General features: G+C 38.6%; 1 protein-coding gene across 1 annotated transcript in view; it reads right to left on the reverse strand.

Annotated features, from left to right (window-relative positions):
* LOC128735978 (cell adhesion molecule Dscam2) overlaps positions 1-15,518 on the reverse strand; it is a 468,886-nt gene that overhangs the window by 312,867 nt on the left and 140,501 nt on the right. Inside the window, exon 8 of the mRNA XM_053830464.1 lies at positions 9,849-9,976. Coding sequence (XP_053686439.1) covers positions 9,849-9,976 — 128 coding nt within the window. The remainder of the gene's footprint in view (positions 1-9,848; positions 9,977-15,518) is intronic.

The raw sequence follows: 15,518 nt of genomic DNA on the forward strand, positions 1-15,518 counted from the left end.
CCTTCGGGATTTTCTCAACCACGATGTTCTGGCTGTAAAAACTCTCTTTCTCCTGCAGGTCGGCAGCATCTGTTGGCGCATAGCACTGGATTGCCGTATGGTTCCTAACCCGTGTTCTGAATCTGGCAACGATTATTCGCTCATTTATTGGTTCCCACTTCATCAGGGCCGCATGTGCCCCTGGGCTCAGTAGGAATCCAACTCCTCTTTCTCGAGTAGCATTTTCACCTCGTATGCCAGAGTAGAGCAAGACTTGCCCGGATGATGTCCTGTGTTCACCAGTACCCGGCCAGCGGACCTCGCTCAGCCCCAGGATTTCAAGCTTCAGGCGGCTAGCTTCCCTTGCAAGTTGAGCCAGCTTACCCTGCTGGGCAAGGGTCAGTATATTCCATGTTCCGATTCGTGTCCGTGTTTTCATGTTAAAGGTCGTTGCTAATAATCCAGATAGATTTCTTCTTTCATTTTCGGTAACTTTTTTATGTTCTGGTACAGTAGGCTGTTAACTTAAGGTCCTTATCCCGCTGATGGGGCTGCCATCTTAATATGGGCGGGAGCCACTGTGCCCCCTTTCCTATTAGCATACGACAACCGAAGTTGCGTACCCCAGCCGGCACCTCGTGGAGGTAGGAATAGGAGTTAATGAACAGAGGTTATGGAATTCACATGTTCACCCTTTGCCAGCCAGTGCACACCAGCGGACCAATTAAATGAGCCTAAGAGTTATCTACTTTGGCGCATTCAAGAATATGGCCGTACGAAGTACCTTTTTCCAGCACAGAATCCATCACAAGTACACCTGGAGGTCACCAAATTAGACAGAGTCACAGATCGACCACGTTTTGATCGACAGTCGGCACTTCTCAGACATTATCGACGTCAGATCCTGTCGAAGCGCTAATGTTGACTCGGACCACTACCTAGAGATGGTTAAGATGCGCCCAAGACTCTCCGTTGTGAACAACATTCGGTACCGACGCCAGCCTCGGTTAGATCTCGCGCGGCTGAAGCAGCCAGACGTCGCCGCAAACTACGCGCATTCACTCGAAGCTGCGCTGCCGGAAGAGAACGAGCTGGACGAAGCCCCTCTCGAGGACTGTTGGAACACTATCAAAACAGCCATCAGCAGTGTAGCGAAGAACTCCATCGGGCATGCGGCCCGGAATCAGCGGAACGATTGGTTTGACGGTGAATGTAGGAGGGTGATGGATGAGAAGAACGCTGCGCGTGCGGCCAAGATACGCAATGCCACACGTCAGAACGTGGAAAGACACAAACAGAAGAAGATGCACTGAAACCAAATCTTTCGGGAGATGCTACCTGGAAGAGCAGGAATATGCAGAGTTGGAGCGGCTGCATCGTTTTCAGGAAACGCGAAAGTTCTACCAGAAACTAAACGGATCCTGCAAAGGCTTTGTGCCGCGAGCGGAAATGTGTCGGGATAAGACTGGCAGTATTTTGACGGACGATCGTGAGGTGACCGATAGGTGGAAGCAGCACTTCGACGAACACCTGAATGGTGCCCAGGCGGAGAAGTACGGTGACGGAGAAAGCGACTTCGAGGTGCTAGCCCCAACGATAGGCGAAACGATGCAGCTAAAGAACAACTAGTCAGCTGGAAAAGATGGTATCGGAACAGAGCTTATTAAAATGGGACCAGAAAAGCTGGCTGTAGACAAGCGGCCAATTGTTAGACCAATTGTTAGAATTTGGGAAACGGATCAGCTACCGGAGGAGTGGAAAGATGAGGTTATCTGTCCGATCTATAAAAAAGGGCGACAAGTTGGACTGTGAGAACTATCGAGCGATCGCCGTTCTCAATGCCGCCTATAAAGTGCTGTCCCAAATCATTTTCCGCCGAGTATCACCAATTGCGAATAGATTTGTGGGAACTTATCAAGCCTGCTTCGTCGAAGGTCGGTCTACAACGGATCAAATATTTACACTGTGGCAAATCCTCCAAAAGGGCCGTGAATACAGAGTTCCCACGCATCATTTGTTTGCTGACTTCAAAGCCGCATGTGATACCATCGACCGGAAAGCGCTATGGAAAATCATGAACGAGAACAGCTTTTCCAGGAAACTCATCAAACCGATTAAATCTACGATGGATGGTACACAGTGCTGTGTTCGGATTTCGGGTGGATTGTCAAGTTCATTCGAATCACACAGAGCGCTTCGTCAAGGTGATGGTCTTTCATGCCTGCTGTTGAATATAACGTTACAAGGTGTTATGAACCGAGCGGATATCAACACGCGGGGCACGATATTCAACAAATCTAGTCAATTCGTCTGCTTTGCCGATGGCATGGATATTATTGGCAGAACATCTGTGGCGGTGGCTGAACAGTACACCAGACTAAAGCGCGAAGCAAAAAAGATTGGGTTTAAGGTCAATACGTCTAAAACAAAGTACATGGTGACCAGAGGAACCGAGGCCGAACGACACCGCTTCGGCAGTAGTATATTGATCGACGGCGATGAGTTTGAGGTAGTCGATGAATTTGTCTACCTTGGCTCACTGGTAACGGCGGACAATGATATCAGCCGTGAGATTCGGAGGCGTATTATCAGCGGAAGTTGTGCTTACTATGGGCTCCACAAGCAATTGCGATCGAGCACACTAAGTCCCCGTAAAAAGTGCACCCTGTACAATACGCTTATTAGGCCGGTTGTTCTCTACGGGCATGAAACATGGACAATGTTCGAGGAGGACCTGCGAGTGCTCGGAGTTTTCAAACGACGAGTGCTAAGAACGATCCTCGGCGGCCTACAGGAGAATGGAGTATGGAGGCGGAGGGTGACCCATGAACTCGCACAGCTCTATGGCGAACCCAGTATCCAGAAGTTGGCTAAAGCTGGACGGATACGATGGGCCGGACATGTTGCAAGAATGCCGGACAACTACCCTGCAAAGATAGTGTTCGCCTCAAATCCGATAGGAACAAGACGACCAGGAGCACAGCGAGCAAGATGGTTAGACCAGGTGGAGCGAGATCTGGCGGAGAGTACTCGGTGTTCGAAGAATTGGGCAGCGGTAGCCCTCAACCGAGTTACATGGAGAAACTTTGTTCAACAGGCGCTGTCGTAGGACGGCAAGCCACCTAAGTAAGTAAGTAAGTAAGTAAGTAAGTAAGTAAGTAAGTAAGTAAGTAAGTAAGTAAGTAAGTAAGTAAGTAAGTAAGTAAGTAAGTAAGTAAGTAAGTAAGTAAGTAAGTAAGTAAGTAAGTAAGTAAGTAAGTAAGTAAGTAAGTAAGTAAGTAAGTAAGTAAGTAAGTAAGTAAGTAAGTAAGTAAGTAAGTAAGTAAGTAAGTAAGTAAGTAAGTAAGTAAGTAAGTAAGTAAGTAAGTAAGTAAGTAAGTAAGTAAGTAAGTAAGTAAGTAAGTAAGTAAGTAAGTAAGTAAGTAAGTAAGTAAGTAAGTAAGTAAGTAAGTAAGTAAGTAAGTAAGTAAGTAAGTAAGTATTCCTATCGAGTGCAGAGCTATAGAGCATTTTCCTTGGAAATTCTTCAAAAATAGTTTTTCATACTTAGCTTATGTTGATTGTATTTTCATTGGCGTAACTAGGGGGGGGCTAGGGGGGGAACTTAAAGTTCCCATGCATCAATGTACATTTAATTTTAATATGCCAAGGAAATAAAATGGTCGAAAAAATGCTGGGGGCTATAGCCCCCCCTAGAAATGAGCGCTAGTTCCGCCAATGTGTATTTTACAGGAATATATGGTATCAGGCGATTATTGAAGGACTCAAAATACCCGTTTTTGCAGAAGGTTGCAAATCTCTAGGACCTTTCCTTACAAAGTTATCGCTTTTGGCTCGTGAAGATTAGGAAAAATAAAGCTTAAATAAGCGATACCTTTGTAAGGAAAGGTCCTACAGATTTGCAACTTTCTGCAAAAACATGTGTTTTGAATCTTTAAATAATCGCCTAGAACCACATACTCTTGTAAAATGCAACCAACGTACGCTAAATATGAAAAACTTATTTTTTAAAAATTTCCAAGGAAAACGTTCTACAGCTCTGCATTCGATAGAGATAGAAATGTCATTTCTTCAGCAAAATTGTTTATCTTTATATTTTCTATAACTTTTTGTGGAACTTTCCACAAAAAATGGACGTGTATCGAGCCTTTCTCGAACGCGAAACACATAAAACGTATGCTTGCCGTACTCTCATTTTGGTGACTGGGGACAAGCGGAACCCATACAAGTTTATAGTACTCGACTTAAGCTTTAAAATGAAGTGCTGATTTCATAAATCCGCTTGCCCCATTTTACCCCATGGCACAGTGGAAAAAAACACCCAAAATGGAGTTGAAGTTTTTCATAAAATATTATTTTTGTAAGAATGTAGCAGACCAAATAACTATATTGCAAATTTTCTGAGCGCTAGGAATGATCCAGCCTTTTGGGGAATTTTTTGAACCTCAAGTTTGTGTGACAGCTTGCCACATATTTTATTCAACAGTAGTTTCGAAAAATTGATTTTGATCGTATTCTGTTAGGTATTTCCATATAAAGAAAACGTGATTTGGTATTAAAATGGCTATGGATTAGTACTATATTTTGCAGTTTGACGAAAATCAAGTACACTCTAAAATATATTCACTACAAATCTCAAAATAATGGCATACATGTGACTTCGCATTTTCAAAGTTGAGCATCTTTTTTTGGGAACGCAAGGTAACTGTCATTTTTTCATGTTTTATGTAGAATTTAGTCTACTTTCTAAAAATCATATCCGCATTTTGCGCAGATTTGCGCAAAGACTCAAAATATTGAATTTTATAGAACCATGTGTTTTTAGGCAATTCCGCTTTGTAATTACTTCTAGCAAAAGTATTATAGATAATTTTTAAGTAAATCTTTGAGCATTTAGCAGTTAAGGGGGCATAGTACTTTTTCAACTTAAAAAAATCGAATTTTTTTTATTGATTATTTCGAAAGATTAACATTTTGACCATATGTGTTTCAAGTCATTTCAATGAATTCCAAAAATTGACAAAGTTACAGCTATATGTACCGGGCATGTCTGGAGCGATTACACGGCGAATAAAAGGTTCAACGTCGTTTTTCTCGAAACCAGGTTTTGAAAGTCGGTACCATAAATATCTCAAGAACGGCTCAAGCAATTCTCATGATCATGTTCATGTTCATGTCATTCACGATCATGTTCAAGGAGCCGTAGGGGAGAGGGGAAGAGGTTCACATTTGCAAACAAAATTGTAAATATTAGTATAAAGTGCAATGTTTGGAATGCAAAAAAAACCCGAATCGATTCGCTTTTCGCGTTATCGAGAATAAAGTATTTGAAATTAGGAAAAACATATGGTGTAAAAAGTACAATGCCTCCTTAAAGGTTAGTACCAGGTCAGCAGAGCAGTAGTGACTCGATGATATTCAAATTTTAGCGAATAAATATGATCATTCGCTAGAGATAGTGTTTTTTTTAATTTCAAATTTATTTTTAATTTTGAACCACGTTATGGATTATTGAGAGTTAGAAAGTCATCACTACTTCTCCTAATTATCCCAATGCAAAAAAATACACAAAATAAAAATAATAGTTCAATTATTTATAAAACATTTCTTAGAAAATTATTTTAGAGACACCCTGATGATTGATTTTCTTAGTATTTGAAAACTTTTGTTTTTAGTAGCCAATTTGGTTCACAGCAATAAGTAAAATATGCAAGTTCCATGCTACTTTACGAACTTTTTTAGTTTTGTCTCACTTTTGTTCCGACTTGTGCCACTGTGCATGGTCTCGTGAAGCTATGGAAATTTAAAGCTTGAATATGCGCTAACTTTGAGCAAGGCTCAAGAGATTTGTTGTCTTCTGCAAAAACGTGTATTTTGAGAGCTTCGATAATTACCTAGAACATTGTATTCTTGTAAAATGCAACTAACAAAAGCTAAGTATGGAAAACCAGTTTTTAAAGAAATTTTAAAGAATATGGCCTATAGTTCAACACTCGATAAAGATAGAAATTTTATTTCTTCAGCAAAGTTGCTTGTTTTTCCTAACACAAAAAAGTTATTTTTCTATTTTCATTATAGTAAGCGATGACTAACCTTTGACAGTTTTAGATTAAGGGGGATATTCATACGAACAAAAGTGCTGAAGACTATAAATGATAAAATGAAAACAAGAGACACTAGGAAAAAAGTTCCACTTTTCAACCTTTTGGACTACTGTGCGACCGTAGCGTCTACTATCATAGGCTCTATGTGCGGCGCAGGCTTAGAATTAAATCGTTGATAAACAGAATAATTTTCAAAAGTATGCAACGAAACTTTTACTTCACTAATAGCACTTGTTTTCACACAAAAAAGATACTTTTAGAATAGACACAAATGATATACAAGCTACCATGTTCACCGTATCATCACAATCGGGTCGGGTCGAGCAGTCGGATCGAGTAGTAAGTCAAGCAGTTGAGTCGAGCAGTTGATCGGAATGATCAAATCGAGTAGGAGTTTAATCGAGTAGCAGTTTAATCGAGTAGTCTGGTCAATCATTTGAATCGAGCAGTTCAATTGAGCAGTTGAGTTGGGCAGTCTAGTCGACCAGTCCAGTCGAGCAGTCTAGTCGACCAGTTGAGCAATTGAGGAGTCTAGCAGTCGGACAGAATTACCTATGAGTGATTTACCTATTGTTCAAAATATTCACAACTTTTTTGGAAACTTTTTTTTACGTTAGACAGGAAATGTTTCTCGTCTTTCATGGTACGTCATCCACTACTATCAAATCGGACTCCCGAAATTGTGACTTCAACCAGGGCCCGAGTTAGCGAAGCTAACATGGAAGCTTCCACGAGGACAAACTGCGAAGGAATCATAATTGATCTGATAATTGTTTTGATTATCCTCCTACGACAGCGTTTTAGAAAAGAAGTCGTTCAAGGTTTTCTCTCTACATGGGGACTTGGTCAAAGAGAACGGGGTTGGATGATCACTTATAATTTGAAAAGTCATATGAAAACCATGTAAGTCCACAATCATGTGTCAAATGACTCATAATTGTGTGTGACCCATGATTGTGGACTGACTGCAAATGCTGGAATAAATTAAATAATACTGAGGACTAAAATAGGAATATAAAACTGAGGATTAAAAATAATTTCAAATAAAGTTAAGCATAAAGAAAAAATGATTCTTGTTTTGACTTTTTTTCTCGAACACCGATTTTTGGAGTCTTGCATAAAAAATGACGGCGAGAAAAAGTTAAAATTCCGGAAGTAATGCTAATCCGTTGCAATTGCATATTAAAAAGATAACTAATTAAGTAAAACAGATTACATGGTAGTTTAACTTGTTTTGCGATACTTTTTCAGCAGGCTGACCAAAATAGGAACACAAAGTGGCGAATAGACGAACATTATGGTCAAAATAGGAACCCAGCAAAGCTTTTCAATCGACAAAAATTAAAACATAAAAGCATATTTCCATCAAATAAACTTATGGGTCATTCCACGGGAAATTTACAGTCAAAATTTTTTTTCTTTTCGGAATATTTTTTTACGTTCTTTGTTCAAAAAAAATCGACACGTATTTTTGTATTTCGATGTTACTATTGGAATTCGTAGGATATGATTTTTTAAAGAATTGTAATCCGAAAAAATCACTATTTTTTAAACGCTGATTGTAAACATAGTTTGTAATTTCAAAAAAATGACTTTCTACCAGATGTGTTCACTATTCCACAAGCTTTCAAAATTGGTATACCATACCTCCTCTCGATTGTTTTTCAATAGTTAAATAGTGCATTTTTATAAACAATGGTAATTTTTTCAAAGTTGGAACTTTTTTTCTCGATTTTTTTTATTTTAAAATATTTGTTCATCTTTCTCGAAGAATTATATAAAATTTGGAAATGGAGAAATGAAAACTCTGGAAGTTATGAGTTTTTATGTCTCAGCGCGTGTGTTAATGTGAAGCGAGCGGTGATGCTCAATCGATGTTCTAACCCACGGGCATCTTCATAACGAGGCCGCTTTTGATGCTATTAAGTGTAACGTGTCGTTGAAGCACGCGCATTCGTCCGCTCGTTTGCATTAACGTGCACACTTCGATATAAAAATTTATAGCTTCTAGAGTTTTCATTTCTCCATTTCCAAATTTTGCATGCTTCTTCGAGAAAGATTAACAAATATTTTAAAGTAAAAAAAATCGAGAAAAAAAGTTCCATCTTTGAAAAAATTACAATTGTTTATAAAAATGCACTATTTAACTATTGAAAAACAATCGAGAGGAGGTATGGTATACCAATTTTGAAAGCTTATAGAATGGAGTGAACACATCTGATAGAAAGTCATTTTTTGATATTACAAACTATGTTTACAATCAGTATTTAAAAAATAGTGATTTTTTCGGATTACAATACTTTAAAAAATCATATCCTACGAATTCCAACAGTAACATCGAAATACAAAAATACGTGTCGATTTTTTTTTAACAAAGAACGTAAAAAAATATTCCGAAAAGAAAAAAAATTTTGACTGTAAATTTCCCGTGGAATGACCCTTATACATTATTTGTAGCTTTTTGTGGGAAATGACGTATGTAGTCAAACCAAAATCGTAACAAATTATTAGTTACTCTCCGACGTTTCGCTTTTATTTTTAAAGCTTTTTCAAGGAATCGGTATAAACATTGGTATTTTAAATATTTTACAATTTTTAGTATTTATGTGTTACTCACTAACTAGTCTGTCCGTTGTCTGAATGATTTTGTTTGAAAATGTATAAAATTATCGCTGCTGTCTTATGTTTCCATCTAAGGCTCCTGCATATGGTAAATTTGATTGTAGATTTTGTTGTTGTAATCGTCTATTGCTAACCTGTAGTTTGTCATTTGTTGTAGATTTTTAGTATCTTTCGTCACTATTATTTACGGGTTTTATTCTGTTTCCGCACTATCGGTCTAAGAGTCGCCTAGTTCTACAATTATTGTTTATGTGTGTGGATATGTTTGGTGAGGCAATAAATAGTATATATGCCGGAATACTATTTTCTGTACAAAATAAAACCAAGAACACCCACCCAGCCCTATTGCCAGGACAGCAGCGACAATTTCAGACATTTTCAGACAAAATCATTCAGACAACGGACAGACTAGTTAGTGAGTAACAAATACCCTACTAGCGGTTGTTACAAAAATGTTGTGATAACCGAAATATGACTAATTTCAGTCGTAATCCGGTTGCTTCAACTAAATGGACCTAAATTGTGCTACTTGGGTAAATACTAAAAATTGTCAAATTGTCAGTTGAAATACCAATGTTTATACCGATTCCTTGAAAAAGCTTTAAAAATAAAAGCGAAACGTCGGAGAGTAACTAATTATTTTGTTACGATTTTGGTTTGACGACATACGCCATTTCCCAAAAAAAAGCTACACACAAATACAAGTCGAGTCCATACTACGCAATATTAACTTATACATTATGAAGATTAGGACTAAAATTACCTGTTGATGATGTTAAACATATTTAGTTTATTCGTTTTTTATGTTTGACAAACTATGACCAAAATTGGTGCTTTACCCTACCCGGAGAAGATTTAGTTACAATTTTTGTTATTTTAACTGCCAACGAGTTCAAGTTTATAATAGAATGCCAAATACACTTTATTTAAAAAAAAAAATATTAAAACTTATTCTATTTTGAATTTATTATTTTCATCTGGTAGTGCCACGATGCTATTGACTCTAACAGTCTCTCCCAGTCGAAATTCGCACATGCGACGATGGAATTTGTTAGAACTGTGTTGTACGCGTACCTCGAAACCAACCGGATGGCATAGTATACAAGTACAATTTGGAAATAGCACTTATTAATTTTTCATTACCTCCAAGTTTCAATTCTGCACTAGTTTGTCTGCTGGTTCTAATATTTGAAACAATGCATTGATAGACACCACAATCTTCTTTATTAATATTGTCTATTTGAAGCATCTCAGTAGATGTCATAGGAAACCTGGAAATAAGTGTAGAATATTTTGAAAAATACTATTAATGAGTTTGAAATTATGAACATATCATTAAAACAAAATTCAGTTCACCGGAGCGAAAGTATCATCAAAACGTCTTAGAAACAGGTCCCGAAAGCCCAGAAACAGGCTTTTATAGAATAATCTAAAGAATTATTTTTAAGCGTCTTAGAGTGGCCAGATTATTTCTAGATGAATGCGGTATATACTGAAGTCAGATCAGGAGGCCATATCAGATTTATAAAACATTCTGATATTTGAGCCGTTCCGAATTAGAGTGGTCTATTGACCATTTTTGTCAAAAATGAGATTTTTGCATAAATCGCATCTTTTAGCATAGATGTACTATATAAACACTAAAAATTCCAAAATAGTAGGTCTCCAACCTACTTTTTTCATGTTGAATTTTTGGTCCGGAACAGAATGACCATTATAGCTATAATCCAAAATACTAAAAATTACCAGAAGTAACCAACAACGATGTAAAAATCAGTATTCGTAGTGTGTGAAAGGGATTGAGAAGCGAAAGTGTAATAAATCTCAAGTAATCACACCATCTCCGATTAAAATTAAATTTGATATAATTACTCCTTTCCCCCTCACAGTGATGCTTGTCCATTTTCCTAACATGCTCAAAAAATAAAGCTTTTTCACATTCAAATGTTTTTATTTAATTTTTTGCCAGCATAGTTTTTGTTAAACGCGAAAATCTCAAAACATCCCCAATTTTATTTTTGATTCATAATTCTTAAAGTGATCGCCGGACAATTTTACATGCCCAACCTTGAGTTTTGTCTTGACCTTTAACGAGGTCAGGCATATAATTAATTTTGATATTATACTGGCTGAGTGCCCGATCTTACTCGGGGCACCTTTGTCTCACAGCCACTTGTACATCAGTTATTGTAATCGAAATGCTTATAATGCAAAAATATTAAAATATTGTTCCTGTTTTGGTCCTCCCCATTTGTCAGCTTCCCCTCTTTTGTCTATCCGGCCACTTGCACATCTGTTTTCTTTACGGAAATTCCCATAAAACCCTATAAAGAAAGAGAAACAAAGACATTTTTCCTATTTGCACCTTCCGCTTTTAACAACGGCCACCCCACCCATAGGAAATGAATAATTTTGTTATTGTACTTTTTTGAACACAGCTTTTTATTTATTTATTTATTAGCTTAGTACTGCATCCTATCCTGAAATCTGAAACATGCCATATAAAGCTGACCATGAGAAAAACATGATGTTCTCAGATGAACTCCACACTGTTTGAATGATTGCCCCTGTAACTCAAATAACGTTGGCCAACAACACTTTGCACTAATGATCGAACACTTTTTATACGAGTTACTTTTGATTCGGTGCATAATTACACTTGACTAACCTACAGCTGCGAGCATTGCAGTTTAGTGTTTTGTATTTTTTTCTGTTGTACGGATAAATTGTTACAGTCATGTGAGCGTTACTGCCCCCTTCCTGTCAGCAACCTCCGGTTATCAACTCCCCCTTTTGTTCCACCGTAACTTATGGGAGAATCGAGCAAACATTTCGGAGCCTCACCCTGTTATGAACCACCTCCTCCCTTTTGTTAACTCCTTCAGTTCTGATTCCCTTATGTCAAGGAACATGTATGCTAAGCAGAGACGATAAATGTACTGGTTGATGACAAAAGTTTGAAGACATTGACCATTCTTTCTTGCTAACAGTCTTGCGACATGTTACTGGTACACAAGCACCGAAATGAAATGCAAGAACAACGAAAACATCTTTTGTTTTACGTCTTGTACACTTTTCGGTATGGTGGAGAAAAAGTCACCAGTCTTGGAGATACTTTTTTGCCTTCGCTTTTGCTCTTGCGCACGTAAGCCAAACAGACAGCTACACAGTTTTAAATATGGAGGTTTCCCATACACCTTATTCTCTAGCACTTCTCTATACTATTATAGTTATAGTTATAGTTAACTGTAAGCAAAAAGCGGCAAATGCATGTCATTTCTAAACGACATTATGATGACTGGTCAGCTCAGGTACAAAACTGTTTGCCTAATATCATGTACGTATTCGGGCTGGTCTCGACACTTACAAGAGATAGGTACTGTCGACACAGAAACAGCCCCGCCCCTGTTATGAATTCCCCCCCTCTTCGTGTCAACCCATCAGCGCTGATTCCCTTATGTCAAGGAACATGCATGCCAAGTTTGGCGAAGAACCGTCCAGGCATTTAGGGGCCATTCAGATACCACGTGGACACAAAAATGCCAATTTTCAACACCCCCCTCCCCCTCCGTGGACAAGCGTGGACATCGACTCAACCCCCACCCCCCTCCATTGTTTGTCCACGTGGACATTTTTTTTCTTATGTGAAATTCTGTGCTCAATTCTGTTTTCATTTGCGTTATTCTGTAATATAAAAAAAATTAAAAAAAGCAAGCTAAACTAGGCATGTTATCTAGATCTAGTTCTTCTATCCATGCTGATCTTATCCACTACAAATAAATGATGGACTACAGGAAAGTCTGTTCCAGCTTGATATTCGCTTGAAGATTCATCTGCTTCAACCCTTGTTCAACAAGAGTACCTTAGCTTGGTCGCTGACTTTAACACATCACAAGACCTCTCCGTTGTGGTTCGTGAAATTTTAGGAAGACGAGTTATTTTTCAAATACGTTGTCAATGGATTTTCTTTTTCGTGGCGAGCTGCATTTGATTGTAAGGCAAAATACAATACGCGTCGTGACCTAATTTTAGTTAATTCAAAAGGCACAAATGAAAGTTCTATTTATTGCAAAAAATGTCGCTTGTCCACGTGGACATTTTCTATACCCCCTCCCCCCCTTCCGTGGACAAGCGTGGACATTCACGTACCCCCTACCCCCCTCTAAGCTGTCCACGTGGTATATGGATGGTCCCTTAGGAATTATGGCCTTCCCCCTGTTACGGCCCCCTCCCTCTCATCAACCCCTCAGTGCTGATTCCCGTGTATCAAGGAATATGTATGCCAAGTTTGATGGTGATCGGTCAAGGCGTTCTGGAGTTATGGTGGAGCATACGCTCACTTTTATTTATATAGTAGAATAGTAGTTAGAAGATATAAGATAGATTTGAGTCATTCCACGTCAAGTGTCCGAGACCCGTGTTATCGATCTTCTCGGATTTTTACCAAATTCGGTCAGAATGTTCGTTCTGGGTCAAAAAGCAAAAATCCCAAGTTTGGTGCCGATTGGACTCCCCTTCCCTCAATGAGACCGATTTAAAAACTAAATTGTTTTTTCCTCAATCAATTCAATTTGATCTTAAAAATTCCAACTCCATCGTATTAAATCACTTGAAATTTTTTAACAGTGTTGCGAAAAAGAAGAAGAAAAGATGGCTGAAAAATAAAATTTTGTCTTTTTTTCTTTTTTCTCTGGCTGTGTTTCGTTTACAAACCTCAAAAGTTATAAAAGTCTTTGCCAAGCTACTACCAACAAAACAAAAAAAAGTTTGTTCCAATTCGTTGTGTAGTTTCCGAGAAAAAGGTACATAAAGTTTGAAAATCGTGGTTTTCCAGGAGCGGTGTTTCATTCCGCCGAAGTTGTTCCACGCTGCACTGGAATGCTTATGTGTATGATCGTTTTTCAGCCTCTTCCCGTGGTCGGATCTTTGATTTCTAAATGGCGTCAGAACACAATATTCCATACCCAGTCATACTCTTTCATCAATACCCGTTTTATAGGAGACTTTATATCATTTATTGGTATTTGGTATTTGGTGACAGATCCATATTTCGCCACCTTTATACAAAAAATTTACATGAATCAAAACAGATCAAGGTTCTATAATATTTACCAATCCCGAGATACAGCGTTTTAAAGCAAGCGATACCCCACTTTTATGTATTTTTTTTCTTTTGCTAATTACTCCGGAAATATTAAGTTTAGAAAGACACTATTTTCACATTTTCAAAGGAAATCACCCAAGGAATTCGAAAAAGATATTATTTTTGAGCACCAGTGTTGCCAAATATTTTTAAACTCAATTTGAAAACTAAATTTACATTATTCTCTCAATGAAGACAATTTTATCTCAAGAATTTCAACTTCATGGTATTTCGCAGATTTTTTTACATAAGAATCACTCATCGCCCCGAGGTATTCTTTGCCATCTCGCGATTGGCAAAGAATACCTCGGGGCGATGAGTGATTCTTATGTAAAAAAATCTGCGAAACACGGTGTAGTTTAAAATTTTTGAGATAAAATTGTCTTCATTGAGAGAAAAATGTAAATTTAGTTTTCAAATTGGGTTTAAAAATATTTAGCAGCACTGGTGCTCAAAAATAATATCTTTTTAGAATTCCTTGGATGATTTCCTTTGAAAATGTGAAAATAGTGTCTTTCTAAGCTTAATATTTCCGGAGATATAAGCAAAAGAAAAAAAAAGGTTTTGACAAAATCGGGTATTTTGCTTAAAAATGGAGGCGCTCCCATTATTCGAGTGAGGATGGTAAATGATTGAATAATGCGCTCCAGAACCACCATGAGATTCCACAGCCACTTATTCAGCAACTCCTACCTCTAACTCCTCGTGGTCCACAATGAGGGGTACGTTCCTTAGTGGAAATCGGGCAACCGGTGGAAACTAGGGTCGTATGCGGACAGAGAAGGGGGCACTCATGCGAAGCCCCTAAAGGAGATGGTTGTAATAGCTGTTATCCATGGCTATTATGTAAAAATTTGAATGGACAAACCCCTAATTCAAGGTGTGACGCGACCCGTGCCGAGGCTTGAATGGTGGAGGGAGTTCTATAAACTCTCGCCGCAACTGAGCCTGTGGAGTACCAGGGCGCCCTCCATAGCAATTTGCCCTTGCTGCATCAAACCGGTCACTGATTCAGTGGACGAGTTCTTACCGTGCAAGCTCACTCTGCCGAAAAAACAAAGAAACGAATGAGGAGTAGAGGAGAGTAGGGGAGGAACAGGACTTGAACGATGCCACAGAACAGATGTGGAAATCCGAACGATTCGACGAACAAAACTGGTAACAGAGACTTTTTTGTTTTTCTTTTTCTTTGGGGAGGTTTTCGCATAGAAGCGAATAACAGCAATATAAGCAGAACACTCGCTGCCAATCGCATAGCAGATTTCTCATGCTTTCGTGTGCATTCGTATGCGTTCGTGTGTTTTCGTCTGTAGAAAGTAGCAAGTACGTGTTTGGATTTATACTTCCACTTCTGTTCTGTGACGATGCGCTACCTGAGGTTCAATCCTGATCCTCGTCTATCCTCAACACGCCGACTCGTTGTAAGTCGACAAACGAAGATGTGGCTTCAACTCTCCACTTACAGGTCGAGATTCACTCTGCCTGATCTCTGACTGTGTGCTGGAGGGTGGGCTGAAACAAAAGGAGAGCCGAACAGTTATGGCCAGTAGGATGGCTGTACAATCGCTCAAACAATCTAAAAATATATAACGTCCCCTGGTTACTCAAAAGTTGCCGAGTCTCAATAAGAGAAATCTCAGCAAGCTTACCGGTCTTGCGACAGGACATTG

Source organism: Sabethes cyaneus, chromosome 2 (genome assembly GCF_943734655.1).
Source record: "Sabethes cyaneus chromosome 2, idSabCyanKW18_F2, whole genome shotgun sequence".
Taxonomy (NCBI): domain Eukaryota; kingdom Metazoa; phylum Arthropoda; class Insecta; order Diptera; family Culicidae; genus Sabethes; species Sabethes cyaneus.